This window comes from Capra hircus, chromosome 28 (genome assembly GCF_001704415.2).
Source record: "Capra hircus breed San Clemente chromosome 28, ASM170441v1, whole genome shotgun sequence".
NCBI classification, from domain to species: domain Eukaryota; kingdom Metazoa; phylum Chordata; class Mammalia; order Artiodactyla; family Bovidae; genus Capra; species Capra hircus.
The window spans coordinates 15939574-15966914 of record NC_030835.1 but is presented as its reverse complement, the minus strand read 5'-3'; the positions used below and the strand labels follow the sequence as shown (position 1 = coordinate 15966914).

The window sequence follows — 27341 nt, the reverse complement described above, 5'->3', positions numbered from 1 at the left end:
CTCAGCAAGATTGTGTAACTCTTTGGTCAGGCCTTTTAGTAGGCCTGTCTCCTACATCTCCCCCTTTTTGTTTCTGTAGATAACTGAATATAGTCAAGAAGGCTAACTGTTGCTGCTGCTGCTTTCTTGTTCTTCTCCAGACTATACAGAGACAAAGCGGAATGATTAATAAAACACTGCAACTAATTATGTCATAACCATAGGATTTGGTTTGTTTGAGAGGATTTAAGGAAGACAGTTCATCAGCTAGAGCATTAAGCAAAGAAGAGCCAGTAATCACAGCAAGTTTTTTATTAAACATGTCTAGAATGTCACGTCGTAACTCTTGTATATCTAATGTAATATTTCCTTGATTTAGTAAATGTCGTTTAACCTTATCCCAGTTGAAAGTTGCTTGATTATATTTATGTGCAGTCACACAGAATGATGTGTAATTCTAGTCACACTTTTAGTCTTGTTTTTGTAGACTTACCAATTTATCTAATAAAATAACAGAATGTTGTAAGTCAGCCACTTGTGAAGCCAATTTTTCATCTATTTTTTGTTGAGTGGGCCAAAGAACGTCTGCATCCTTAGGCCATTCTTGTACAAAATGAACACTTTGAACAGACTGATGCAATGCTATTCTGGCCACTGCTGTGGTGGCAGTTATTGCTATAATTCCCAGAATAGCTGCTATTAACATACCAATAAATCTTTTTGTTCTTTTAAAAGTTGCTTTTATAATTTCTTCTACGGCATAAAGAGTAGGGCTTTCTTGCCAGCCTCTTTGTAAATCCACTGGTATCCAAATACCTGAGTTTTTAAAACATAAATACTTTGCCAAGATTCACTGAAAGGAATGGTATTGTTTAAACAAGTATAAAAAGAACAATTTATACAATTTATAAGACCAGTAGAGATGTTCTATATCACTGGCCCTAACACAAATACAAAAGGTAATCTTACACAGGCCTGAATAGTAGGAGTAGAATTTTTATTAAAATTAAAAGTTGCCTTAGGATCATTTAAGATATATTCAGTATAACGGCCATTGCAAGCCTTAAGGGTTTTTAAAGCCATAGGTGTCTTCCAAATCTCATTATGTACTGGGTGATGGGTAAGTTGAGGAATGGGGGGAGCAAATCCCTCTCCTTGCCATATCAAAGATGCATTTCCATACGTACTAAGTGTGTCATTATGATATATCCATGGACTAGAGATATTTGTTCCTTTAATCTTAGGGGTTCCTCTAGGGCCCCAATCTATAGTCTGTCCCTCAGGAGTATTTAGTAACAGATGACCTTCAGACTGTCTACCATTTTTCCACTGGATCCAGTCCTCCATCCACACCATGTCCTATTCTTAAAGCATAGCCTGGAAGATTAGGAGGACTATAATGTATGGTGGAATTTTCTCTTTCTTTAAAAGTAAGTACTGTTAATAAGAAAAAAGTGTTCTTATTCTCTCCAGGCTTTTCTACAATAGAAAGCCATCCCTGGAATCCTATCTTTAAACAGAATTCTCCAAATCCTATACAAATGGATGTGCTGTCTGTTCTTACTGTATAATTTTTTAGAGATCGCCCTTCTTCCTTTTGTAAAGGAAGGCTTTGATCATAAGGACCAGGAAAGCCAGGCTGATTCATTGACAAATATAGGAATACTGAATCTTCCTATGTAATGGGTCTTAATAAATGAGGATTGGGAATATATGCCCAATAATGACTGGAATCAGCTTGAACACTTACCGACACTGTGATAAGGGTTACCATAGCCAGTAGTAGATTGGCAGATGTTTTTGGAAGGCCATGATGATGAACTAGGCTCTCAGCTTCCTGCGATAACTTCTTTATCTGACCCCAAGTGGGTATTGTAGCAGTTCACGTTCTCTTGGTCTTGGCAGGCCCAAGTTCTAATGTAAGGTACGGCATGGCAGGCGTCAGAGGTCGGGAGGGTGGGTCTATATCAAATCGTGTTTTCTTTCTTTCCAGTACCAGATTCTCCTCCTCAGGATCCATCGGTGTTCATTTTCCTCTATTAAGACAAGAGCATCCCCTCTTCCTTATTTAAGCATGACACCCTGCTTCCGTTCCCTGTCCTCTTCCCACAATATTTTTTGCCAAACCTCCTATAAGGGAGAAACTTTAAGGGAAGTATCTTTAGTCTGTTGTGAAAAATTCCAGTGAACCTCAGCTGCTGGTTTCTCATATGGCCCTCTTATGTCCAAAAAACTTAGAGTAAAAAGAGCTAGAGCTAGTTTATCCTTAGGGGAAATAAGTCCCAAGCCATACTGTTCTCCCCCTTTTTTTTTTTGTAGTATAAGTTTTAAAGTTCAGTGGGTACGTTTGATGATGGCTTGTCCTTGAGGATTATAAGAAATGTCTGTACAGACCAGTCAGCTAAAAATTTTTGAAAGATATGACTTTTATAAGAAGGCCCGTTGTCAGTTTTTATAGTTTTTGGTAGGCCCATATAGGCAAAAGCTTGTCGTAAGTGAGGGATACATTGAGCAGTTGACTTTCCGTTATTAACTGAAGCAAAAATAATTCCAGAATATGTGTCAATGGAAACATGTATTAAACCTTAATTACCAAAGAGGGCATATGAGTAACATCAGTTTGCCATAAGTCATTAGGATATAATCCACAGGGATTTATGCCTTCCTGATTCATGGGCACTACTGCAGAAGTTTGACAGGTAGGGCATTGAAAAACAATATTTTTAGCTTGTTGTCAGGATAACTGAAATCAGTGTTGTAATCCTCTGACATTAATGTAAGTTAAATCATGAAACTGAGTGGGAGTAAGGAATGTAGTTAATTTAACACCAATCTGGTCATTACCTTCTGATAAAGGTTCTGGTAATTGAGAATGAGAGCAGATATGAGTAATATGAAATGGAAATTGTCAATTCCTAACTATATCTTGTAATTTCGAAAATAATTGATGAATGGGAAAGTCCAAGACAGGAATATGAATAGTTTCTATCTGGAAAGTTACCTTAACAGCATATTGAGAATCTGAGATACTATTAATGGGTATTATTAATGTCTGATAGGACAGTAATTATGGCATCTAGTTAAGCTTGTTATATTGATGAATATGATGATTGCCAAATTTTGGTGGTTGGACCATAATATCCAGCTTTACAGTCTATATTTGCATCTGTAAAAAAGATAGGAGCACACTTGATAGGTTCTGTTTTAGTTATTCTAGGCAATGTAAAAAACATGTTTTTTAAGAAAATTAATTAATTTAGAAGATGGATAATGATAATCAATTGTACCAATAAAATCAGATAATGCTATCTGCCATTCCACGCTTTGTGGAAAAAGTCATTCTATCTGATCTTTAGCTAAAGGAACTACTATATATTTGGGATCATATCCTGAAACTTGTCGAATAAGAGTCCTCAATTTAAAAATCAATTTACTAATAAGGTCTACATAGGTAGTCAATAATTTTGTTTGTTTATGGGGTTAAAATACCCATTCTAATTATAAATTCTGATAAATTCATTTTGCCATATTATTCCTGTAGGGGAATGAGGTTTAGGCATAATTAAAGCAGTTAAAGGTTGTTGAATATCAAGATAACTTTTTCTTGTATGCTTTGATTCATTTCTTGTAATTCTCGATTGGCTTCAGCTGTAAGTGTTCATGGCCTGTTGAGATCTGTATCTCCTTTTAGAGTATTAAATAAAATTTATTAAAATAAATTTGTCAAAGCATAATTAGGGATACCCAGTATAGGTCGTAACCAATTAATATCTCCTAAAAATTTTTGCAAGTCATTCAGAGTATCAAGGTGATCAGTTCTAATTTGTATCTTTTGAGAGGATACTGTATGATGATTAAGAATGTATCCCAAATAATTATTTTCTGTATTTTATCCGGGGCAATTATTAAGCCAAATTCTTTCAATATATTTTGAGTGTCTAAAAATATATGGTGCAATAACTGATTATCTGGATGAGTCAATAAAATCTCCATATAATGTATAACAAAAGCTTGGGGATATTTTTGTCTAATGATAGATAAGGGCTGATTAATAAGAATTTGACATAAAGTAGGACTGTTCAGAAGCAAAAGATATTAAGAAGAGGTGGCAAGAATACACAGAAGAACTGTACAAAAAAGATCTTCAAGACCAAGATAATCACAATGGTATGATCACTCACCTAGAGCCAGACATCCTGGAATGTGAAGTCAAGTGGGCCTTAGAAAGCATCACTATGAACAAAGCTAGTGGAGGTGATGGAATTCCAGTTGAGCTATTTCAAATCCTGAAAGATGATGCTGTGAAAGTGCTGTACTCAATATGCCAGCAAATTTGGAAAACTCAGCAGTGGCCACAGGACTGGAAAAGGTCAGTTTTCATTCCAATACCAAAGAAAGGCAATGCCAAAGAATGTTCAAACTACTGCACTATTGCACTCATCTCACAGGCTAGCAAAGTAATACTCAAAATTCTCCAAGCCAGACTTCAGCAATACCTGAACCATGAACTTCCAGATGTTGAAGGTCGTTTTAGAAAAGGCAGAGGAACGAGAGATCAAGTTGCGAACATCCTCTGGATCATCGAAAAAGGAAGAGTTCCAGAAAAAACATCTATTTCTGCTTGATTGACTATGCCAAAGCCTTTGACTGTGTGGATCACAATTAACTGTGGAAAATTCTGAAAGAGATGGGAATACCAGACCACCTGACCTGCCTCTTGAGAAACCTATATGCAGGTCAGGAAGCAACAGTTAGAACTGGACATGAAACAACAGACTGGTTCCAAATAGGAAAAGGAGTACGTCAAGGCTGTATATTGTCACCCTGTTTATTTAACTTATATGCAGAGTATATCATGAGAAACGCTGGGCTGGAAGAAGCACAAGCTGGAATCAAGATTGCCAGGAGAAATATCAATAAACTCAGATATGCAGATGACACCACCCTTATGGCAGAAAGTGAAGAGGAACTAAAAGGCCTCTTGATGAAAGTGAAAGTCAAGAGTGAAAAAGTTGGCTTAAAGCTCAACATTCAGAAAATGAAGATCATGGCATCTAGTCCCATCACTTCATGGGAAATAGATGGGGAAACAGTGGAAACAGTGCCAGACTTTATTTTTTGGGGCTCCAAAATCACTGCAGATGGTGATGGCAGCCATGAAATTAAAAGACGCTTACTCCTTGGAAGAAAAGTTATGACCAACCTAGATAGCATATTCAAAAGCAGAGACATCACTTTGCCAACAAAGGTCTGTCTAGTTAAGGCTATGGTTTTTCCAGTAGTCATGTATGGATGTGAGAGTTGGACTGTGAAGAAAGCTGAGCGCCGAAGAACTGATGCTTGAACTGTGGTGTTGGAGAAGACTCTTGAGAGTCCCTTGGACTGCAAGGAGATCCAACCAGTCCATTCTGAAGGAGATCAGCCCTGGGATTTCTTTGGAAGGAATGATGCTAAAGCTGAAACTCCAGTACTTTGGCCACCTCATGCGAAGAGTTGGCTCATTGGAAAAGACTCTGATGCTGGGAGGGATTAGGGGCAGGAGGAGAAGGGGACGACAGAGGATGAGATGGCTGGAAGGCATCACTGACTCGATGGACGTGAGTTGGTGATGGACAGGGAGGCCTGGAGTGCTGCAATTCACAGGGTCACAAAGCGACTGAACTGAACTGAACTGAGGACTGTTCATCATTCCTTGAGGTAAGACAGTCCATTGATATCTCTGACTAGTATTAACACTAGACAGTAAAAGCAAAATTAGGAGCATCAGAAGAATCTAAAGAAACAGTAAAAAAAAACCAATCTTTTAAGTCTATTATTGTAAGATGTCATTTTTTAGGAATCATAGATGGTAAGAGAATACCTGGCTGTAAGGTTCCCATGGGTTCCATTACAGCATTAATTTTTCTTAGGTCTGTTAATATTCTCCATTTACCTGATTTCTTTTTTATAACAAAAACTAGGAAGTTCCAGGGGCTAGTACATTCAATTATATGTCCTTGTTCTTTATGTTCTACTATTAGCTCATATAATGCTTCCAATTTTTCTCTGGTTAAGGGCCACTGCTCCATCTAAATGGGTTTTTCTGAAAGCCAAGTCAGTTTTAACACAGTCTTTTTTGAAGCAGTGGCCACTAGGATAAATTTGGATTTTGGAAATGGTTATATCCCATACTGGACATAATTTGTTTAGCTTCTGGGGATAGAGTGGGTATGGTTACATATGCTCCCCATTGCATTAATAAATCTCGTCCCCCAAAATTGATCAGAATATCTGCAACCAGAGGTTGCAAAGTGGCAGTTTGTTGTTCTGGGCCTTTACAGAGCATAGTTTGAGAGCTTTGAGAGATATTATTCATAGTCCCTATTCCTGTTATAACAGTAGGAACTGATTTTAATGGCCAGGAATGAGGTCAATGTTTTATAGCTATTTTGAAACATCAGCTCCCGTATCCATGAGCCCAGAAAATCTCTTTTCCATTATTTCTATATCTAGTTTTCGTCTCTCATCAGTAACACAGGTCTGCCAATATACTTGTTTTCCCGTACTTCAAAATCCTCCTTCTCTTTTCCTAGGGGAATTATTAATCTTTATGTAAGGCAAGAGAAGGGAGTTATGTAATTCGGTCTCCCTTATTTATTTGATATGGAATATTAGCACTCATCATAACATGAATTTCCCCTTCAAAATCTTCAATGATTCCAATTTGTACTTGAATGCCCTTTATAGTTGGACTACTTCTACCAATCATCAGCCCAACAGTATTTTTTTGGAAGAGGACCCCATATTCCTGTAGGAATTTTACATATTCCCATAGATGGCATCAATAATTGATTATCTAGGGCAGGAATATCTACTGCTGCACTGCCCGAGGTTGCTGGGAGTAAATCATAGATTGATTGTTTTCTAATATTTGGGTAGGATATGTGAATGGGATTGCATTCCATAAGCTCGGATTGTTTTGGGAGCCCCCAGCTCGGCCCCGAAAGGCATTTCCCAACAGAGGATTCCCGTCTTTATGAAATTTGGAATGGCATGGATTAGCCCAATGATTTCCTTTTTGACATTTAGAACATAATCCAGAGGCTTTAGCTTCCCCTTTTCGATCATTATTATTTTTTATTTTACAATCTTTTTTCATTTGTCCCAGTTTTCCGCATCCATGACATTTAATTTTATTGTCCTTTTTTCCTTTTGAAAGGGCCTGTGCCAATAACTGCATCTTATAGGGTTCTGATCCAATATCATGACAAGTCTTTATATAATCTTCCAAGTTGCTTCCCTGAACTTTTTTTTTTTCTTTCTTCCTTTTTTTTTTCGTTTTTTTCCCCTGAGCTTTTTTCCCACCCCACCCCCTCCAAGCTTTTAAAGGTTGGAGAGACTTTTGGCATTCAGAGTTAGCAGTGTCATAAGCCAACAGCTGTAAAAGCATGTTCCTTAGATTAGGCTGAGATACCGTGCTCATTAAATGTTTTCAAAGTCTGGCTATCAAGTCAACATAAGGGTCTCCATTAGACTGTCTAACTTGTGTAAATGATGGAGTAGTATGTCCAGGAGGATTAAGCTTTCCCCAAGCTCTTAAACATACAAATCGTACTTGGGAGAGGACCTGCTCATCAAATTGTAACTGAGCCTGTATTCCAAAATATCCTGCTGACCCCATCAGCTGTTGCAAGGAAATGTTAATAGGTGGATTTGAAGCAGCATTTTTAATGAGCTTGTTGATTTGTTTCATCTTGCCACCAGGTTTTAAATTGTAAAAGTTCAGAGGATGAAAAACAAGTTCTTGCAACCATATCTCAGTCAAAAGGGATCAGCCTTTGAGCTTGAGAAAGTCCTTGAATTAAACCCATAGTATATGAAGAGTTAGTACCATATTGTGTACATGCTTGTTTTATCTCTTTGACTGTCTTAAAAGGAAGAGGATGATAATCATTAGTAGTAGCACCTCGTGGATCCTGTGGACCAGGGGAAACCTGAGTGACTACCACAGGGAGGGCTAGGGCATCTTCACCCCCTTGAAGTTGTGCCTGTCTAATTACCCTTTGAAAGGGAGAAATATGGTTGGGCACTGTCAGACGAGGTTTCAAAATGCCATCATCCCTCGGAGTCTCCGGATCTAAAGGGGGTGGCTCCATTAAGGGTGCTGAAGGATGAGCCACATTAACCATGGGAAGAATCATTACTCCCATATGATTTTATTTTCTTTTGCTCTTTTCATTTGGGGTGCAGAGGTGCTTTTTCCCCTTCAGAATCACTATTCTCATATAAACGAGATTCATTCTCTGACTGTTCATGTGTTGTCTCTACAGAATTTTCAGAATCGGCTTCTGAATGTAAAGGTCCTAGCGCAGTGCTAATAAGATTCCCCAGTGACCAGACAAAGGAATACATTCCCCACCATGATAAGCTCTGCGTAGGCAACGCATAACTTCTTGCTATTCTTTATACCTTAAAGTCCCTCTATCTGGATCAAGTCAATAGCAATGTTTTCCAATAGCAGAAAGAAAGTCTTTTAAAGCAGAATGAGAAACTTGCACTCCCGAGCTTTTCAACAAAGTCTTTTAAGACTTGCATATACTTGGTATGCTTAGGGCTTCCCTTGTGGCTCAGATGGTAAAGTGTCTGCCTACAATGCGGGAGATCAGGGTTCGATCCCTAGGTCGGGAAGATCCTCTGGAAAACGAAATGGCAACCCATGCCCCATTGTTGACCTGATTGAATTATCCACGGGGTGTACTCACCAGGTACTTTCCACATCCACCTCTTCGGTCAGAATTCCCCGAGTTCCTTGCCTCCTAATGAGAAGCTTCGAAAACTGGTTTCCCTTTAAGGTCCCTGTTGGGGTGTCACTTGTCGAGTCCAGCTCGACAGTACAGGTTCCCCAAAGCGCCACAGTGGCAAAAGAATGATAAATACTCAAGGAAGTTACAGCGGGGATCAGGGGACCAACACCCCCACGAGGTGAAGGTGCCCAAACTGATCTTAAGCGTGCTTTATTATGCTTTTTGAGACTTGCTTGTACGTGTTTACATGAGCATAGCAGGCCAGGTGGCCTTCAATGATAATCCTGTGCAGTTAACATTTAATATTTTTGTATCCCTGTTTTTCTGCCTCAAGGACAGAGACCCAGGTAATCTTTATGCGCCTCTCAGGCACCAAGGACAGGAACAGTCTGCTGATGGCTTTCCATCCCCAGCCGTCCATCCTGCTTTCAAGATGTTCGCTGTTCCTTCTTGGATTCCTTCAGGAGTCACATACTGAATCATTTCCTCTCAGCAAGATTGTTTAATTCTTTTGTCAGCCCTTTTAGTAGGCCTGTCTCGTACAAAAACGATCCTTTAAGCAGCAGCAGCTGTTCAAATAAATGAACCTATTTTTCTTCGCGGCTTCGAAGTGGCTCTAAAAGTAATCAAAACGAACAGTTCTTTAAGGTTTATTAAAATTAAATCATCCCCTAGTTAGCATCTTTAAGTCTCACATTTTGATCCGCTCCCATCCTCTCTGTCCTTGCCTATGTCAATCACTCTCTAATGCAGACTTTACCACCCGAAACTTGCGCTCTTACCTGGGTGTTCCTGGCCCAGTACTGCCCAAGAGTTCAGGGCCCAGAGCTCACAAAAGTCAGCGTGGACCCACAAAACAGCCCCAAAGATTCTCCTCCTAACCTGCACGTGTCTACACCAGCCAGGGTCCGAAACCGGAATCAAGGCGACACCGCCAAGAAAAGAAAGAAGAGCATCCTGGGGCGGGAGGTGGGTGGGTTGCAGCCTAGCCTCATCGGGCTCGTAGGGGTCACGCAGGGTCACGCACGGCGCCGCAGAGCCTGCCGGGAGCTCCGTGCGCAATGGCGACGCCAAGCCTCCGGGGTCGACTAGCACGGCTTGGGAATCCGCGGAAGCCTATATTGAAGCCCAATAAGCCCCTCATCCTAGCTGACCATGTCGGGGAACGGCGCCGGGAGAAGGGCGGTGAGTCGTCTGAGCCTTGGAGGCCCCAGAGCGGAAGCTGGAATAGTGCCGAAAGCTACTGGGTGGGAGGGTCGGAAAGTAAGGGTTTCTTTGTGAATGAGGATCCTCCCGTTCTGCCCCTCCAGAGGCGACCTGTATCACGGAGATGTCGATGATGATGGCTTGCTGGAAGCAGAATGAATTCCGCGACGAAGCGTGCAAAAAAGAGATCCGCGACTTCTTCGATTGTGCTTCGAGGGCTGAGGTGACAGGAGGCTTCTGGGGTGCCCTTTTGGGAGGAAAATAGGGGGCATTCAGTAGCGGTTCTTCCTGTTCTTGCTTGGTGATAAGAAAGTCTCTCTCATTCTGAAAGGGAGAGATTTTTAGAAGCTACTTGAGTCACGCCAGAGTGGGAAAGGTTACTGTTTTGAAATCGCTGTGATGCTGAGTGATTTGTTTCATTGCTTTCAGCTTCACCGGGTGCAAAATGAGGTTAATAATTAATACTCGTTTTATAGAATTTTTTTATCAAGCGAAGACATGCATGGGAAAGCCACTTGTTAAAATTTAAATTGCTTTTCAAATAGACATTATTGTTTAAACTAGAGACAGTAAAGGACAGGTTGTTTGGTTTCCAGACTAAATTGCCAGCTGGCAATTGTATACTAAATTGTATAATTCAGATTTTACAATCATTCGTGGATCCCAAGTCCTATGAATGAAAAGGAACTGGGGAGATGACACAGATCTCCAGGCTGGTTAACACCTTAGTGTAATTTGGGTTGTGTGAGAACTATTAGTTTAGGTCAGGGCCAACTTCAGAGCTGTCATTTTAATTTTTGTTCTGTGTTTTCAGGCAGCCCGAAAAATGAGATCAATCCAGGAGGATCTGGGACAGTTGGGGAGTTTACCCCCCAGGAAATTGAATAAGCTGTTACAGAGGTTTCCTAACAAGCCTCACGTCAGCTGAAAATGGAGAAGCATTTTCAATGACTGGACTTAGCTTCTGAGAACTAAACGGAGGCATTTTAGAGATATTTGCACTGCCATGCTCTCTTTGAAGAGTAGAAGGAGGCAAAACACTCTTTTTTTGTCTCCCCCCCCCCCTTTGGAAACATTATGTGGGTGGAAATTTTGCTTTATTTTGAAATAAAATCTTTTGAAGAGAACTTGGCCTTTTGTCATGGATTAGGTATTCCCACCATAGTTGAACCTTGTGTCCTCCCCTACATTCTGAAAGGTCTTTGCTCCATGATTTGCACCAGGAGGAGGACAAAAATCTTTGTGTTGTCCTGCAATAGAGGTCCTTTATACCATTTAGTGCCCTTGCCTTTGGATGCATTAGGTTGTTATCCGTATGTGCAATTTTTTGCCATCATCTGTAAGTATATTTAGAGATGACCTATTTTTGTGCATAGCCCCTGTAAGGTGCTGCTGGAATAATCAGAGGTCCACAAATTAATAACCCACAGTTACTGCAGATGAATTTTATTTGGCCCACACAGTTAAAATTTAAATTAGCTGACCACAATAGAAAAACTGTCATAAAAAGTCCACTTTTTAGCTTCCCTTAAAAAATCAAAAGATCTGACAACCCTAGTTTCTTATCCCCACATGGAAATAAAGATTAATCAAATAGAGTTGATTATCTTCATTCTCCAGAGATCTGGTCATGGGACTCCCCCAAGTGGTGAGACTAAGACTTAATTGGCAATTATCTTTATGTATTACCTGTTCAGTAGTGTCATTATCTGCCTAGTTGCTGAAGGCATTTACTTTTGTGACCTCTTGATATTCTGTAGCCTGCCCTTTCAGACATAACTGAGTTAACTTTTTCTATGTACTTTACAGCACATATATCCCTGTTGAATGTACAAAGGGATCAGTGGGGGTTTTAAAGCTCCAGTGGGATAATAAGATAAAAGAAGGGGCCATGCCTCCTTGAACCGCATACCCCATACCACCACATACCCCATTGATGGAGTACCGGACAACTGTCTATTCTGCCAGCTGAGGCTGGTAGGAAGAGGTTCAGTGCTTAGGTACTGTGGACTAGCCTTGAAGTTCTTAACGTTTGGTCAACAGACTCCCAGTAAAAGTTCTGTGAATATGGATGAGAAGAGAAAAAGTTATTTTTAACCACAACTGAAATTGAGTATTTCAGTTAACACTGGGAAACAACAGTATTATTAGCAATACCTATATGAAACCACAATATTTTATACATTACAGTTTGTTACAGATGTCTCAACATTTATACTCATCACAGGGAAGCCTCCTGTGCTGCCGTCCACGGGGTGGCAAAGAGACACGACTGAGCGACTGAACTGAACTTCAAATTTATGGTAGTTACACTTGCAGCTAGACTTTATTTAATGTACAAAGAATTACTGTCTTACACATTTACTAATATTTTGATAATTGTATATCAACATAAAATATTTTCTTTGTAATTCTTTGATTTAATCTACTTATAAACAATCTGAGGGAACTCCCAGGTGGTCCAGTAATTAATACTCTGCATCCAGTGCAGGGGGCGCAGGTTCAATCCCTGTTCAGGAAACTAAGATTCCACATGTGGCCAAAAATGTATAAATAAATACTTTAAAAAAACTATTGGGGGGGGCGGGGGGGGGAGTGTCCAGGTCTTCACCAGGTTGCTATGGCACACACATAAAAAAGGTTAGGAACAGCTAGACTCAAAAGCCCCACTGACAACAGTTCTACCACCTCCCGAAATCAAATGCCTTCTTTTCCTGGTGCTTCGCCAATTAGACCCCATAAAAAGTCTTCTGGAATGCAGGCTTCTGAACTACAATTCCCAGAAGGTGGTGCGGCCCTGAGCCTATCCAGAGTTAGGACAATAACCCCACCCAATGGTTCCTGTGTTTGTCTCTTGACAGCCTACAATTCCCGACATGCGTGGCGGCTGTTTATTCCTTGGGAGTGTTTCGGGCGCCGACTTATTGCTGGGATCTATAGTCATTTCGTATACTTTTGGGGGTTGGCTTTCTCTTAACGGTACTGGGGGTGAGCTCCAGAAAGAAAATAAAAGTAGCATTTAAACCGCTCTCTTCTGTCCGCGCGCACCGGGTCGGGGTCCTGGGCGCGCGAGGGCGGAAGTGGTGGTGGCCGGCGCGGCCGGAAGTTCAGATCAGCTGATGGGGGAGGCGGCGCCGCAGGCTCTAAGAGGCCCCGGCTGCCGAGCGCTTCGTCCGGGCCCTGAGTCTCCGAGTCTGGCTGCGATCCCTGTTCACACCGAACAGTTGGGCAAGGCCCCGTCCCATATCTCTCCCAGGCCCGAGATCCTCGCCCGGCACGGCCGCCCTGAGCGCCCCGGCCACCCCCAGCCCCGGCTCGCCCCTCAGGCCCCGGGCCTCCCCACAGTCCCCGGCCGGCGGCCCAGGCCCCGGATCCGCGGGGGGGGACCCGGCTCCGGGGGGTGCGGGCCCCATGGAGCTGATGTTCGCCGAGTGGGAGGATGGAGAGCGCTTCTCCTTCGAGGATTCGGACCGCTTTGAGGAGGATTCGCTCTGTTCCTTCATCTCCGAGGCTGAGAGCCTCTGCCAGAACTGGCGGGGATGGCGCAAACAGTCAGCGGGGCCCAATTCCCCCACTGGCGGCGGTGGCGGAGGTGGCAGTGGCGGTACCAGAATGCGAGGTGAGAGAGGGGGCTGGCCGTGCCCCGGCCTGTCTCTAGGGCTGTCCCTGGCCGGGAGCTGTCCCGGACCGGGAGCTGTCCCAAGCTTAGAACGGACTTCAGGACTCGCTTTTCCGGTCTTCCTGGGGCTGCTTTCTCCACAACTGCGTGTGTGTGTGTGTGTGTGTGTGTGTGTGTGTGTGTGTGCGCGCTTTTCCGGTCTTCCTGGGGCTGTCTTCTCCACACCTGCGTGTATGTGTGTGTGTGTGTTGGAGTGATGACTGGGGAATCCTGAGTTGGATAGGATTAACAACAGAAAGTAGATCTTTTGTCGTTCATTGGCCTTAGAGATAGGGTAAAAGGGAATTCCCACTTTGACTTGGGAGTACTTATCCAGTTCAGCCTGAGGCAGGGCAGAAAATAGAAATGAATATGAGTAGGGGGCGCATTGTGAAGAAGTGACCACTTGAAGTGTCACCCCATTGCAAAGTGCACTTGGAGCTGCTGCTTCAAGGTGATGATCTCTCATCCCAGCTGCACCAAGAAGGGATTCCATCCGGAGGAAAGTGGAGGTGAACTGGCTGGTGAGAGCAGATGTCACATAGGTTTAGATCAGAGGCTTGGTTGCTGGCCAGTGTGTTCAGAAACCATGGCTGGGACCAATGTATTAAAACCTTAGATTTCCATCACCTGGAGCCTGGGGAGGAGTGTAGATACTTGTCTCCAGAGTCTCATGAAACATTCTTGTTTTCATTTGAGTTTCTTCCATCCTTGGGCCTTTCAGTGAATTAACTGATTAATGCTGTGAAGGATTTGTTTTTATTAAAGAGGACGGAAGAGAAGAGTCTTGATAGCAGAAGTCCTGAAGGCTCAGGACTCAGGACATTCTTTCTTTGCCTTCCTCAAGGCACAGTTTTGTCCTGGGCTTCATTGCAAGTGGACTTTTTTCACCAGTTGAGGGGTTTAATTTGTGATTCTATTCTGGACATTCTAAGGTCCTGTTTTTCAAACTGCCCTGCAGAGATTTCCAGCACTCCTTAGGGAAAGAGAGAAACTTAACATGTGTCACTACTTAGAAGTGATACTATTTATCTTCACTTAGATACCATATGCCCTGTACACACACAGACACCCACGTGCACGGCAGCAGTCTCACTGTGGGTCTTCAGTGGCCGCTCTGCTTCTTACATATTTGCATGTGTGGGTAGTCTTGGGGCTTAGAGCTCCCTCATTTTGAGGGAAATAACTGAAGATGGTGAAGATTTTTAACATATTATAAATCAGCTATACTGTGATACTGTGAAGTTGCTCAGTTGTGTCCGACTCTTTGCGACCCCATGGACTGTAGCCTACAGGGCTCCTCCCTCCATGGAATTCTCCAGGCAAGAGTACTGGAGTGGATTGCCATTTCCTTCTCCAGGGGATCTTCCCGACTCAGGGATCGAACCCGGGTCCCCTGCATTTCAGGCAGACGCTTTTACCTCTGAGCCACCAGAAATCAACTATACTCCAGTTTAAAAAAAAAAAAAAAGTTTTCAACATGTTGGTATCTTCTTGAACAGGTTAAAATCTAGGAAAACACGTCATTTTCACCCCTCCCCAACCCGACCCTAACCCGACCCTTCTTCGGTCGCTGACTGAAAGAACCAGAGGAAACTAACTTTTTTTAGAAAAGTTCCTTTCCGCTCCATCATTTTCTAATATGTGTTTTAATCTATCAGTTTGGTGAAATATGCAGTTTTTGTATCTTTTTGACTAAAACAATGTGTCACACTTTGAGTGGTAACTACATTCAACTCCAGGTGATTCCAGGAGCAGCAGTCAGGTTACCTTAGGATAACCTAACCCCGTCCCAATCCCCCACCCCAGGGCGTTTGTTGTGGAAAGCCAGAGTTAAGTGTGCCAAAGAAAGGGCAGACTCTCTTGCTTCCGGAGGCTCCTCTCTTGAACTCTTCTGGGTTCTAGACTGCCTTTCCTCCTTAGGTGGAGGCACGGAGTCGTTTAGAGAAAAAGGATAGTTTTTTTAAAAAAGCAGTTAGAGAAGAGAATGGCTGGTGAGATATATTCACAGTGTAATATGAATCTAAAGTGCTAGGTATATGGGAAACTAGATGCCAAGCCAAGTGAGACTCATTACTTTCTGGGACCCTGGAACACACCTGTTTGGCCAGGAGTTTCTGGGACATCCAGGCATCTTCCAGCAGCCTGTTGCCTGGGGTTTGTTTAGCTCCCTTTCCTCAGATAGAGTCTTAAGCGTTAATGTATCCTGACAGAGGGGGTCCCTTGGTTTTTCATCCAGATGTCCTCCTTTCATGGTGAAAGTGGGAGACCCCAAGATGTGGCACTGGTATTGGTGCTGAATGATCATAGCCGTTTTCATTTCCCTTCCTCTTTCTCCTCACCTTGACCTTTGTTTCCATAGATGGACTGGTGATCCCACTGGTGGAGCTGTCAGCAAAGCAGGTGGCATTTCATATCCCATTTGAAGTGGTGGAGAAAGTTTACCCCCCGGTGCCTGAGCAGCTACAACTCCGAATTGCTTTTTGGAGCTTTCCTGAGAATGAAGAGGATATTCGGTGAGGCTAAAGGACTGACAGTGGAGGGGTGGGGCCCTGAAGTTCCGCACTGTGTGCCAGGCTTCCCAAGGAGCAAAGGAGATGCTGTGCTTGGGACGGTGGTAAAAAGACAGCAGAGGCAGGGAGTACCTGGAATTTTCCCCAAGAGGGTGTAACACTGGGGAGAGTGCCCGGGGCAGGGCAGTCTCTGACAGGATCTGTAGAAGGGTATTTGATACACATGGCCATGTCCTCTTTTTCACTCGCAGACTCTATTCCTGCCTGGCCAACGGCAGTGCGGATGAGTTCCAGCGAGGGGATCAGCTGTTCCGCATGAGGGCTGTGAAGGACCCTCTGCAGATAGGTACGGGTCCTGTCCTGCCTTGTGGTACTTCCAGCTCCTCCCTTTCCCTGTGTGAAGAGTTCAGGAACTACTGCAAGAAGCTGGAGCGGGTTGTCTAAATAACCACAGGTTCAAGCGCAGAGGCCTGCATCTTGGCGGCTCTCCCCGGCCATACCCATGTTTCTTCCCAGGGTTCCACCTGAGTGCTACAGTGGTGCCGCCTCAGATGGTCCCCCCCAAAGGAGCCTACAACGTGGCTGTGATGTTTGACCGCTGCCGAGTCACTTCCTGCAGCTGCACCTGTGGTGCTGGGGCCAAATGGTGCACCCACGTCGTGGCCCTCTGCCTCTTCCGCATCCACAACGTGAGGCCCTCCCCACCTATCCTGGCCCAATCCTCCGCTCCATCCCCTCCTTCTCTGCTGCATCCCTGGCCACAGTGTGAACCCCTTCGCCTCCCGGACTCTGCCTCTCTGTCCCCAGCTCCGGTGTCGGCAAGTCTTTCCTCAGATTGTTTCACTTCTCTCGGTGCTCCCTTCAGGCTTCTGCAGTCTGCTTGCGGGCCCCCGTGTCAGAGTCCCTGTCTCGGCTGCAGAGGGACCAGCTGCAGAAATTTGCTCAGTACCTCATCAGTGAGCTCCCACAACAGGTGAGGGAGGTTTGCACACCCTTCTCCAACCAGCTTTAGGGCTGCGTATCGGCCTTCCTGTGAGGCCCTGGCCTCCTCGGGTCACTTCTGCCTTTGTGTCCCTTTCTCCGGTCAGATCCTCCCCACAGCCCAACGTCTCCTGGATGAACTCCTCTCCTCCCAGTCAACAGCCATCAATACAGTGTGTGGAGCCCCGGGTGAGTGTGGTGAGGAAGAAGGGTAGCAGGAAGAAAGCAAGCTGGGGTTGCAGAGCACCACTTACTAAAAAGGCAGATCCAAGCCCCTGCCTCCAGGTGACGGACTGCTTGTTACCCCCAGATCCCACAGCAGGGCCCTCCGCCTCCGATCAGAGTACGTGGTATTTGGATGAATCGACGCTCACCGACAACATCAAAAAGACACTGCACAAGTTCTGTGGCCCCTCCCCTGTGGTGTTCAGGTGAACTGGGTCTCTTCGTGCCATGTCTGTGGTGGATGGGGCACCTCCTTCGGGCTGTGGACAGATCCTTTGTCAGTGCCCGCCTCCCCCACCTCCATTCCCTGTATCGGTTCCCTGCCTAGTGAAATCAGCGGGTGATGAGAATTTTAAGTAGTCACAGAGTGGTCTGTCCTCAGGTAGAGCATGCATTATTTTTCTTCCTTTCAGCAACTGGGAAACTGAGGCAGAGAGCAATTAAGAATTTTTGTCAGGGTCATACTTCCCCCTGTACTTTATGTTTTGACCCCTTTTGTGTCAAAGTCGTATTGCTCTTTCACCTGCTTTATTCAGCCCCATCTTAGGGTCATCATTTTCCACTCTGCGACTTTCACAGTGACGTGAACTCCATGTATCTGTCTTCCACGGAGCCTCCGGCCGCCGCTGAATGGGCATGTCTGCTGCGCCCTCTGAGGGGCCGCGAGCCAGAGGGCGTCTGGAACTTGCTTAGCATCGTGCGGGAGATGTTCAAGCGAAGGGACAGTAATGCTGCCCCCTTGTTGGAAATCCTCACTGACCAGTGCCTCACCTATGAGCAGGTAATTCTCCCAGAGCAGGTAACCCCATGCTGGTTCATCCTCTCCCTTTCTCAGCCGCACCCCTTCTTGCTGACAGGGACACTGGAGCAGGCTACTCTGTCTTTCTCCAACTTAGCAGGTTCATCTCAGAGCCCTCTTTGTTTCCAGATAACAGGCTGGTGGTACAGTGTGCGCACCTCAGCCTCTCACAGCAGTGCCAGTGGGCACACAGGCCGGAGCAATGGGCAATCTGAGGTGGCGGCCCATGCCTGCGCCAGCATGTGTGATGAGATGGTCACCTTGTGGAGACTGGCTGTGCTGGACCCCGCGCTCAGCCCCCAGCGGTAAGTCTCCCCCAAGGCTCACTACGGTCTGGAGGCGGCCCAGCCTTGGATGACCCAGCCTTCGTCTCCTCACGCACACACACTTACCACTCTTCTAGTCCTGGGGACACGGGAGGTGCTGAGCATTAGGTTTCCAGTGATTTATGAGTCCTTTTTCTGAGAGGCTTTCTTCCTTCCCTTCCGTAAGTAGCCCACTCTCCCAAATCCCTGATTGTTCAAATGACGTCTATGGGGCTGGCTCAAGAAAGGCTTCCCAGGGTCCTTCCCTGTAACCCGCTTTTGGGGTTCGTCATCTCCCCTCTGCACTCCTCCCTCCTTGGTACAGAGTGTAGCCGCCCCCACCTCCCAGCAGCGCGCCCCCTCTGTTCCCTCAGCCGCCGGGAACTGTGTGCACAGCTGCGCCAGTGGCAGCTGAAGGTGATTGAGAATGTGAAGCGGGGACAGCACAAGAAGACCCTGGAGCGGCTCTTCCCTGGCTTCCGGCCGGCTGTGGAGGCCTGCTACTTCAACTGGGAAGAGGCCTACCCGCTGCCCGGTGTCACCTACAGCGCCACGGACCGCAAGCTGGCCCTGTGCTGGGCCCGAGCCCTGCCCCCTCGACCGGGCGCCTCGCGTGCTGGGGGCCTGGAAGAATCCCGAGAGCGGCCCCGGCCTCTTCCTGCCGAGCCAGCTGTGCGGCCCAAGGAGCCAGGGGCCAAACGCAAGGGATTGGGTGAGGGGGTCCCCACGTCACAGCGGGGTCCCCGCCGCCTCTCGGCAGAGGGGGGAGATAAGGCACTGCATAAGATGGGTCCAGGTGGGGGCAAAGCCAAAACACTGGGTGGGGCTGGCTGTGGGGGCAAGGGCTCAGTGGGCAGCGGGAGCAAGCGACGGCTGAGCAGTGAGGACAGCTCCCTGGAGCCGGATCTGGCTGAGATGAGCCTGGACGACAGCAGCCTGGCCCTGGGTGCAGAGGCCAGCACCTTCGGCGGATTCCCTGAGAGCCCGCCACCCTGCCCCATCCCTGGTGGCTCGCGAGGCCCTTCTACCTTCCTTCCTGAACCTCCAGATACTTACGAAGAAGATGGTGGCGTGTACTTCTCAGAAGGGCCTGAGCCTCCCACAGCCTCTGCTGGCCCCCCTGGCCTGTTGCCCAGGGAGCTCTGTACCCGGGACGACCTCCCTTCCACAGACGAGAGTGGCAATGGACTCCCTAAAACCAAAGAGGCAGCCCCTGTGGTTGGCGAGGAGGATGACGACTACCAGGCATACTATCTGAATGCCCAGGATGGGGCTGGGGGCGAGGAAGAGAAGGCTGAGGGTGGGGCTGGGGAGGAGCACGACCTGTTCGCTGGACTGAAGCCGCTGGAGCAGGAGAGCCGCATGGAGGTGAGGGGACTTGGACAGGACTCTGAGGGTGCCCCATGGCCACAGCAGGGAGAGGGACCATCAGCCTCTGTTTGGGAGTTAGAGGGCTGTTGTGCGATGGTTAGAATCCTGTGGCAGGCTCCTCACCGGCCTCGCTGCGTACAGTCCATTCCCTTCTGTCTACTGATTTTCCTGGACTGTTTGGTTGTGTCACTGGTGCTTTAACTCTTCAGTGGTTTTCGTTGCCCTTAGGGTGAAAATGAAGGGCCTCGGCATGGCCTGCAAGGCTTCACTTGTTCTGATCTTTGCCTGCCTCTCCAGCTTCATCTAGCTGCTATCGTACTAAGTTGAGCCATTCCCATAGCTTGCCATGCTCTCTTATATCCGTACTTGAGCATGGATTGGTCTGCCTGTCTGGAGTGTCTTTCCCTCATCTGGTTAGCCCCTGTTCCTTCTTCATGCCTCAGAGATCTTAGAGATCATGTCCTCTGGGAGGTCTTCTCTGAGACTGCCCCAGGGCCCAGTGAGGTATCCTCCCCATCTGCTCCCCTCTGGACCTTCCCCAATAGTAGCTGGCTGCACACCTCTGTGTGTTCGTGTGTCTGTGTCTCTTAACTGGCTGTGAGTTTCTGGTGGGACTGGCACAGGGTCCAGTGGATAGTCGGTGCTCATGGGAGATGTGCTGCCTGAGTGAGTGTGCTGTCCTGCCCCTCGGGAGCATCAGGGCTGTGTCCTTTTTCCAGATACTGTTTGCCTGTGCTGAGGCCTTGCATGCGCATGGCTACAGCAGCGAGGCCTCCCGCCTCACCGTGGAACTTGCCCAGGACCTGCTAGCCAACCCGCCTGACCTCAAGGTAGAGCCGCCCCCTGCCAAGGTGAGAGAGACCCCTCACCCTTCCCTCCGCGTCACCCCCAACCCTCTCCCACACCCCCAGGCAAGAGTCTCCTCCTCCCTCCACCAAGGTGAGTCAGACTCATCCGCCTGCCTCCTTGTGCTTCCCTCGTTAGGGCAAGAAGAATAAGGTATCTACAAGCCGTCAGACCTGGGTGGCTACGAACACACTGACCAAGGCAGCTTTCCTGTTGACAGTGCTAAGTGAGCGTCCAGAGCACCACAACCTGGCCTTCCGAGTGGGCATGTTCGCCTTGGAGCTCCAGCGGCCCCCAGCTTCTACCAAGGCCTTGGAGGTCAGAGGTTCTGTCTGGACCTTGTACTGCCATCTCCTTAGAGCCTTGCACCTTGATATCCATCAGGTGTGAGCGGTCTGAGCTCCTCCCTGTGCCCTCAGGTGAAGCTGGCCTATCAGGAGTCTGAGGTGGCCACTCTGCTCAAGAAGATCCCTCTGGGTCCAAGTGAGATGAGCACCGTGCGCTGCCGGGCAGAGGAGCTTCGTGAGGGGACGCTCTGTGATTATCGGCCAGTTTTGCCTCTCATGTTGGCCAGTTTCATCTTTGATGTTCTCTGTGCTCCAGGTATGATGCCTGACTCGACAGGAAGTGGGGAACTGGAGCAGGGTAGCTTTCTCTAAGGAGAAACCAAGAGCCCCAAGGCTTTGAGCTCCCTTTAAGACACATCGGGCAGCTTCTTGGAAGAATCTAGAAAGATGAACATCTTGGGTTTGTTCCCTTTTATTCTGTCCCATGTTACTTCTGCCTGTGTAACTTATCCCAACTTTTATCCAGTGGTTTCTCCCACGGGTTCCCGACCCCCAAGTCGCAACTGGAACAACGAGATGCCCGGGGACGAGGAGCTGGGATTTGAAGCAGCAGTAGCTGCCTTGGGTGAGTCTGTCAGTGTCTTGAGCCCATGTGTGAGCTAAGCCTGGCCCAGGCCGTGAAGGGCGTCGAGACATGGGCCCTCTGTGGAAAGGGGAAAGCTAGTGTAAGATGTAGGGCCTACAAGACTGTCAAGAATTTAGAGCAAAGACATGTGCTATGAACATTGGGTGTTACAAGGATAGCAAAATCAAACTCCAGGGTAAAGCTCTAGGAGGGGGATGGAGTGTGGGATGTGAGTTAAAGGATCCATTAAGTTCCAGGTAGGTGGACAAAACACTGTGAGTAAAGACCCAGGGGCAATCAAGTCTCCATGAGAGTGAGGAGCCCAGCTTCCCTGAAGTGATGGATGTGTCAGGACAGTAGAGGGGCCAAACTGAAAGCCTCAGAAAGCAGACCAGAGTGTAGGCAGTGGGCACCTTCCACAGGGAATACAGGTTGAACCGGAACCCCTTATTTCACACACTGGTGGCTGGGAGCCCTGTCCTGGGAGTTCTGGCCACTCACAACCCCCTGGGCGCCTCTTTCGTCACAGGCATGAAGACAACAGTGAGTGAGGCAGAGCACCCGCTGCTGTGTGAAGGCACACGCCGGGAGAAGGGCGACCTTGCCCTGGCCCTGATGATCACTTACAAAGACGACCAGGCCAGACTCAAGAAGGTGAGGGGCTGCGGCACTGGGGTTCACAGGCAAAGAGCAGATTTTACCACCTTTCTCGGGGTTCCAGTATGATGAGAAAAGGGCTGTTCTTTCAGGAGATAACAGGGGAATCTTGGAACACCTCGTCAGGAACACGAGAGACCATTGGTTCTTATAGGAATGCTTGGGCTTGAGGTGGAAGAAGAGGGCATAAAATCGTTCATTCATTTCAATATTGAATATGAACATACTCAGTCCTGTGGTCAGTGTTACAGGGCATACCAAGACATGTAAGCCAGCCCCTCTCTTCTAGAAGGTTCTCCTGTGGAGGAAAGCCTTGCTGAGGAGGAAGTTTTAAGCTCTACAAGGAGAAAGAAAAGTAATAGAAGACAGGAGATAAAAGGTCCTGTCACCACTTCTCTTTCAGATCTTAGACAAACTCTTGGACCGAGAGAGCCAGACGCATAAACCACAGACACTGAGTTCGTTCTATTCATCCAGCCGCCCGGCCACAGCCAGCCAGAGGTCTCCTTCAAAGCATGGGGGCCCATCTGCCCCAGGGGCCCTGCAGCCTCTGACCTCAGGCTCTGCAGGGCCTGCTCAGCCAGGGAGTGTGGCAGGGGCTGGGCCAGGCCCCACTGAGGGCTTCACAGAGAAGAATGTGCCTGGTGAGGTGGGGGCACTGGGCAGGGGGGATGAATGGTCTGGAGCCATGTTGGGTTCCCCTTTCCCAGGCTCATCCTGGTGTCCTATTTTCCTGATGTAGAGAGTTCCCCACATTCCCCCTGTGAGGGCCTTCCACCTGAAGCAGCTCTGACCCCAAGGCCAGAGGGGAAGGTTCCCAGCCGCCTGGCACTTGGCAGCCGTGGAGGCTACAACGGACGGGGCTGGGGCTCACCAGGGCGGCCTAAGAAGAAGCACACAGGTATGACAACCCATGGGATGACGTGGAAGGAAGGAGATTCCTAAAGGTTGGAGTCTGACTTCTGGAGCAGATTTCTGAGACTGACTTGTCTTGTGGGTTAGGCATGGCCAGCATTGACAGCAGTGCCCCTGAAACAACGTCGGATAGCTCCCCAACCTTAAGCAGGAGGCCGCTGAGAGGGGGCTGGGCCCCTACGTCCTGGGGTCGAGGCCAAGACAGTGACAGCATCAGCAGCTCTTCCTCAGACTCCCTTGGCTCCTCGTCCTCCAGTGGAAGTCGCCGGGCCAGTGCCAGTGGAGGGGCCCGGGCGAAGACTGTTGAAGTTGGCAGGTCAGTGGGAAGAAATAAATACCCTTCTCTTCTGCCCTGGTCCACCCCGAGAGCCACATCCCTAGGGTCATGCAACCAGTCCCCCTCAGTGTCCTCACTTAACCCTGGTTTTTTCCAGCCTCCCTGGACACCCATTTCAGAGAAACCCCAATCCCGGTCCCTACCCCATTGCCCCTTCAGGTACAAGGGCCGCCGTCCCGAGAGTCATGCCCCCCATGTACCCAATCAGCCATCAGAGGCAGCTGCACACTTCTACTTCGAGCTGGCGAAGACAGTACTGATCAAGGCAGGGGGCAACAGCAGCACTTCCATTTTCACACACCCATCTTCCTCAGGGGGCCACCAGGGTCCTCACCGCAACCTGCACCTTTGCGCCTTTGAGATTGGGCTTTATGCCCTTGGCCTGCACAACTTTGTTTCTCCCAACTGGCTCTCACGTACTTACTCTTCCCACGTTTCCTGGATTACAGGTAAATCTAGTTATCTTGTGATCTGGGTATGGGAAGGGAATTAATGCACGGTGGTAAAAGCCTTATCCTCATAGTTCCTGACGTGATAGGAGAGACACCATTCCCATTCCCACTGCCTCTGTTAACCACATCCTGTTCTTCTCTCCTTTTCCCGAAGGCCAGGCAATGGAGATTGGGAGTGCAGCCCTGACTATACTGGTAGAATGCTGGGATGGGCACCTGACGCCCCCTGAGGTTGCGTCCCTGGCTGACAGGGCATCACGGGCACGAGACTCCAACATGGTGAGGGCAGCGGCGGAACTCGCCCTAAGCTGCCTGCCTCATGCCCATGCGTTGAACCCCAATGAGATCCAGCGGGCCCTGGTGCAGTGCAAGGAGCAGGTATTTCTAGAGGCCACTGGGGACCTGCTTTGGGACATCTGGGCAGGAAGGTTGGGCATGGGAAAAACTGATGGCCCAGGTCTTGATTCCACAAGCCTGGCATTCATGAACTATCCGATTGGTCCTCTCATGGTGACAGTTGACATAGTAACGTGCTTTAATATCCATTACATCCTTTACAACTCTAAGGATAGGACTATTCCTATACCAGAGAGATTCTCACTGGGGGTGGAGTCCTTGGGGAAGGCCTGAGGGAGATGATGGAACTCGGCTGGGAGTAGCTGAATTAGGTTGGAACTGGGACTGCAACTTGGGTCTTGACTTCTGCTGGCCAACAGAGATTTGTTCATTGTCTGTGTGAAGCATTCACCGCGCTGACAGACTCTGAACATTGGCTCTGACCTTGGCTGCCTCCCCAGAACCAGCCAACTCTGAAGAAGCGTCAGCATTTGTCATCTAGAACTGTCCCTGAGTAAACCTCTTCATCCTTAACCCTCTTTGCCCCTCCCTTTCAGGATAACCTGATGTTGGAGAAGGCCTGCATGGCAGTGGAAGAGGCGGCTAAGGGTGGGGGCGTATACCCCGAAGTGTTGTTTGAGGTTGCTCACCAGTGGTTCTGGCTATATGAGCAAACAGCAGGTGGCTCATCCACAGCCCGTGAAGGGGCTACAAGCTGTAGTGCCAGTGGGATCAGGGCAGCTGGGGAGGCTGGGCGGGGGCTGCCTGAGGGCAGGGGGGGCCCAGGGACTGAGCCGGTTACGGTGGCGGCGGCGGCAGTGACAGCAGCCACAGTGGTGCCAGTCATCTCGGTGGGGTCCAGTTTATACCCAGGTCCAGGCCTGGGGCACGGTCATTCCCCTGGCCTGCACCCCTACACTGCTCTGCAGCCCCACCTGCCCTGCAGCCCTCAATACCTCACCCACCCAGCTCACCCCGCCCACCCCATGCCTCACATGCCCCGGCCTGCCGTCTTCCCTGTGGCCAGCTCTGCATACCCGCAGGTGAGACCAGTGTTCTGCTAGGAGGCTGGGCATGTGGGGGAGCTCCCTGGGGGTTCACAAGGGTTGGAGGAGGGCACTCTGGGAGGATGATGGGGCTGTCCCAGAGTCCTGGTGAGGGGGCGGGAGTCAGGGGACCAGCCCGACTACGCTAAGAAACGCAGGGATGCCCAGGTCTGGATGAATGGGAGAGAGCTCTATCCTAACACAATTTGCTTCTCTCCCGTTTCTTCTCCCCACCTCTAGGGTGTGCATCCTGCATTCCTAGGGGCTCAGTACCCTTACTCGGTGACTCCCCCCTCACTTGCTGCCACTGCTGTGTCTTTCCCCGTCCCTTCCATGGCACCCATCACAGTACATCCCTACCACACAGAGCCAGGCCTCCCACTGCCCACCAGTGTGGCCTGTGAGTTGTGGGGACAGGGAACAGGTGAATGGAGGGGTGGCACGCTGGGCAGGGGAGGTGGGGAGGGAATCCTCTCTGTCCCTCTTCGGGCTCTTGAGTTCCTCACACGGCTTCCATCCTACCCTCAGTGAGCAGTGTCCATCCAGCTTCCACGTTTCCAGCCATCCAGGGTGCCTCACTGCCTGCCCTGACCACGCAGCCCAGCCCTCTGGTGAGCGGGGGTTTTCCACCACCCGAGGAGGAGACCCACAGCCAGCCTGTCAACCCACACAGCCTACATCACCTGCACGCTGCCTACCGAGTCGGTGAGAGGAGGTCCCTTTCGGCACCCCCACCAGCAGTGCCAGAGGCTCTTTAGTGGCCCTTCCCCACCCTGTCTCTTCGTTTGTTTACTGGGGGGCTAGGTGATAGGCTAAGGGGTAGGGGATGGACCCTCACCATGGTCCCACCCTTTTCTCCCAGGAATGCTGGCACTGGAGATGCTGGGTCGCCGGGCACACAACGATCACCCCAACAACTTCTCTCGCTCCCCTCCCTACACTGATGATGTCAAATGGTTGCTGGGGCTGGCGGCAAAGCTGGGTAACACCTCCCCTCCCCAGGACCATTGTCCGCCCTCACCTGCTTCCCCAACCTTCCTATCCCAGACCTCCTTCCTAGCTCTTGCTCAGAGTTGAGGCCTTGGTCGGGTATGTGTGCGTGCGCGGGGGGCGGGGGGCAACCTCAGCTCCTGGGGTGGAGGGAGGCTCTCTGCCAGGCCAGAGCTGAGAGAGTAACGCTGGGTCCCTAGGGCAGAGGTGGCCACCCCCGTCTCATGCCCCTCCCCCTGCCCCCCAGGAGTGAACTACGTGCACCAGTTCTGTGTGGGGGCAGCCAAGGGGGTGCTGAGCCCGTTTGTGCTGCAGGAGATCGTCATGGAGACGCTGCAGCGGCTGAGCCCTGCTCACGCCCACAACCACCTGCGTGCCCCGGCCTTCCACCAACTGGTGCAGCGCTGCCAGCAGGCATACATGCAGGTGACCACCTGGGCAGTATGGAGCAGGGTGAAGCACCTGGGCAGGCAGGGGGAGGGGCCTGATCCTGTGCTCAGTGGCTTCTCCTCACTCCGTCCAGTACATCCACCACCGCCTGATTCACCTGACCCCCGCCGACTACGACGACTTTGTGAATGCCATCCGCAGCGCTCGCAGCGCCTTCTGCCTGACCCCCATGGGTATGATGCAGTTCAACGACATCCTGCAGAACCTCAAGCGCAGCAAGCAGACCAAGGAGCTGTGGCAGCGGGTCTCACTCGAGATGACCACCTTCTCCCCCTGAGTCTGACCCCCATAGGGCCCTATACAGGGACACAGGCCTCTGGCTATGGGGGCCCCTCACCAAGGGGGAATGAGTCTTGGCTGGACAGATCATCCCCACTCAGCTCCCCAGTAGCCCAGACTGGCAGCTGCTCTTGGGCTGTAGCTTGGGGCCAAGATGCCTCAGACCCTAGAAACCTAGGGTTGGGGGAGACAGCCCTGTCTGGGAGCGGGCATTGGGTGGCCTCTGGTATTTATTTGGCATTTATAAATATATAAACTTTTTTTACTCTCGTCTGCCTGGGCCTTTCCCTTCTTTCCCTCC

At 48.7% G+C, this 27341-nt stretch overlaps 2 protein-coding genes and 1 long non-coding RNA gene across 5 annotated transcripts; 2 read left to right on the top strand and 1 right to left on the bottom strand.

The window, feature by feature from the left end:
* LOC102187373 lies at positions 276 to 9683 on the bottom strand. Its single transcript, XR_311182.3, has 3 exons — positions 9545 to 9683; positions 8721 to 9378; positions 276 to 2015 (listed from the first exon to the last, which is right to left on the bottom strand). It is a non-coding gene; the product is annotated as an uncharacterized LOC102187373 (long non-coding RNA).
* Positions 9798 to 11095, top strand: CHCHD1 (coiled-coil-helix-coiled-coil-helix domain containing 1). Its single transcript, XM_005699218.3, has 3 exons — positions 9798 to 9947; positions 10073 to 10191; positions 10783 to 11095. Exons 1-3 carry the CDS (start codon positions 9824 to 9826, stop codon positions 10894 to 10896), a joined length of 357 nt encoding a protein of 118 aa, XP_005699275.1. The 5' UTR covers positions 9798 to 9823; the 3' UTR covers positions 10897 to 11095.
* ZSWIM8 (zinc finger SWIM-type containing 8) lies at positions 12975 to 27313 on the top strand. Of its 3 annotated transcripts, none has more exons than XM_018042247.1 (26): positions 12975 to 13587; positions 15989 to 16142; positions 16391 to 16485; positions 16656 to 16828; positions 17005 to 17112; positions 17228 to 17309; positions 17431 to 17551; positions 17925 to 18126; positions 18274 to 18449; positions 18824 to 19817; positions 20540 to 20671; positions 20805 to 20984; positions 21086 to 21269; positions 21480 to 21578; positions 22108 to 22232; positions 22639 to 22879; positions 22978 to 23136; positions 23238 to 23466; positions 23647 to 23936; positions 24094 to 24317; positions 24833 to 25318; positions 25562 to 25721; positions 25850 to 26026; positions 26184 to 26303; positions 26627 to 26737; positions 26835 to 27313. In XM_018042247.1, exons 1-26 carry the CDS (start codon positions 13380 to 13382, stop codon positions 27293 to 27295), a joined length of 5691 nt encoding a protein of 1896 aa, XP_017897736.1. In that variant the 5' UTR covers positions 12975 to 13379; the 3' UTR covers positions 27296 to 27313. The 3 variants fall into 3 exon arrangements, with proteins under 3 accessions (XP_017897736.1, XP_017897734.1, XP_017897735.1); XM_018042245.1 differs by having other exon boundaries at positions 12978 to 13587; positions 25562 to 25745; positions 26559 to 26737; XM_018042246.1 differs by having other exon boundaries at positions 12979 to 13587; positions 26559 to 26737.

Excerpts from the sequence above, each read along its gene's own strand:
- ZSWIM8 (XM_018042247.1), top strand. The coding sequence starts at position 13,380 with ATGGAGCTGATGTTCGCCGAGTGGGAGGATGGAGAGCGCTTCTCCTTC. Across the intron at positions 18,450-18,823 it reads CCCGCGCTCAGCCCCCAGCG|CCGCCGGGAACTGTGTGCAC; the intron begins GTAAGTCTCCCC and ends CTGTTCCCTCAG. Across the intron at positions 22,233-22,638 it reads ACCAGGCCAGACTCAAGAAG|ATCTTAGACAAACTCTTGGA; the intron begins GTGAGGGGCTGC and ends CTTCTCTTTCAG.
- CHCHD1 (XM_005699218.3), top strand. The coding sequence starts at position 9,824 with ATGGCGACGCCAAGCCTCCGGGGTCGACTAGCACGGCTTGGGAATCCG. Across the intron at positions 9,948-10,072 it reads ACGGCGCCGGGAGAAGGGCG|AGGCGACCTGTATCACGGAG; the intron begins GTGAGTCGTCTG and ends CTGCCCCTCCAG. Across the intron at positions 10,192-10,782 it reads ATTGTGCTTCGAGGGCTGAG|GCAGCCCGAAAAATGAGATC; the intron begins GTGACAGGAGGC and ends CTGTGTTTTCAG.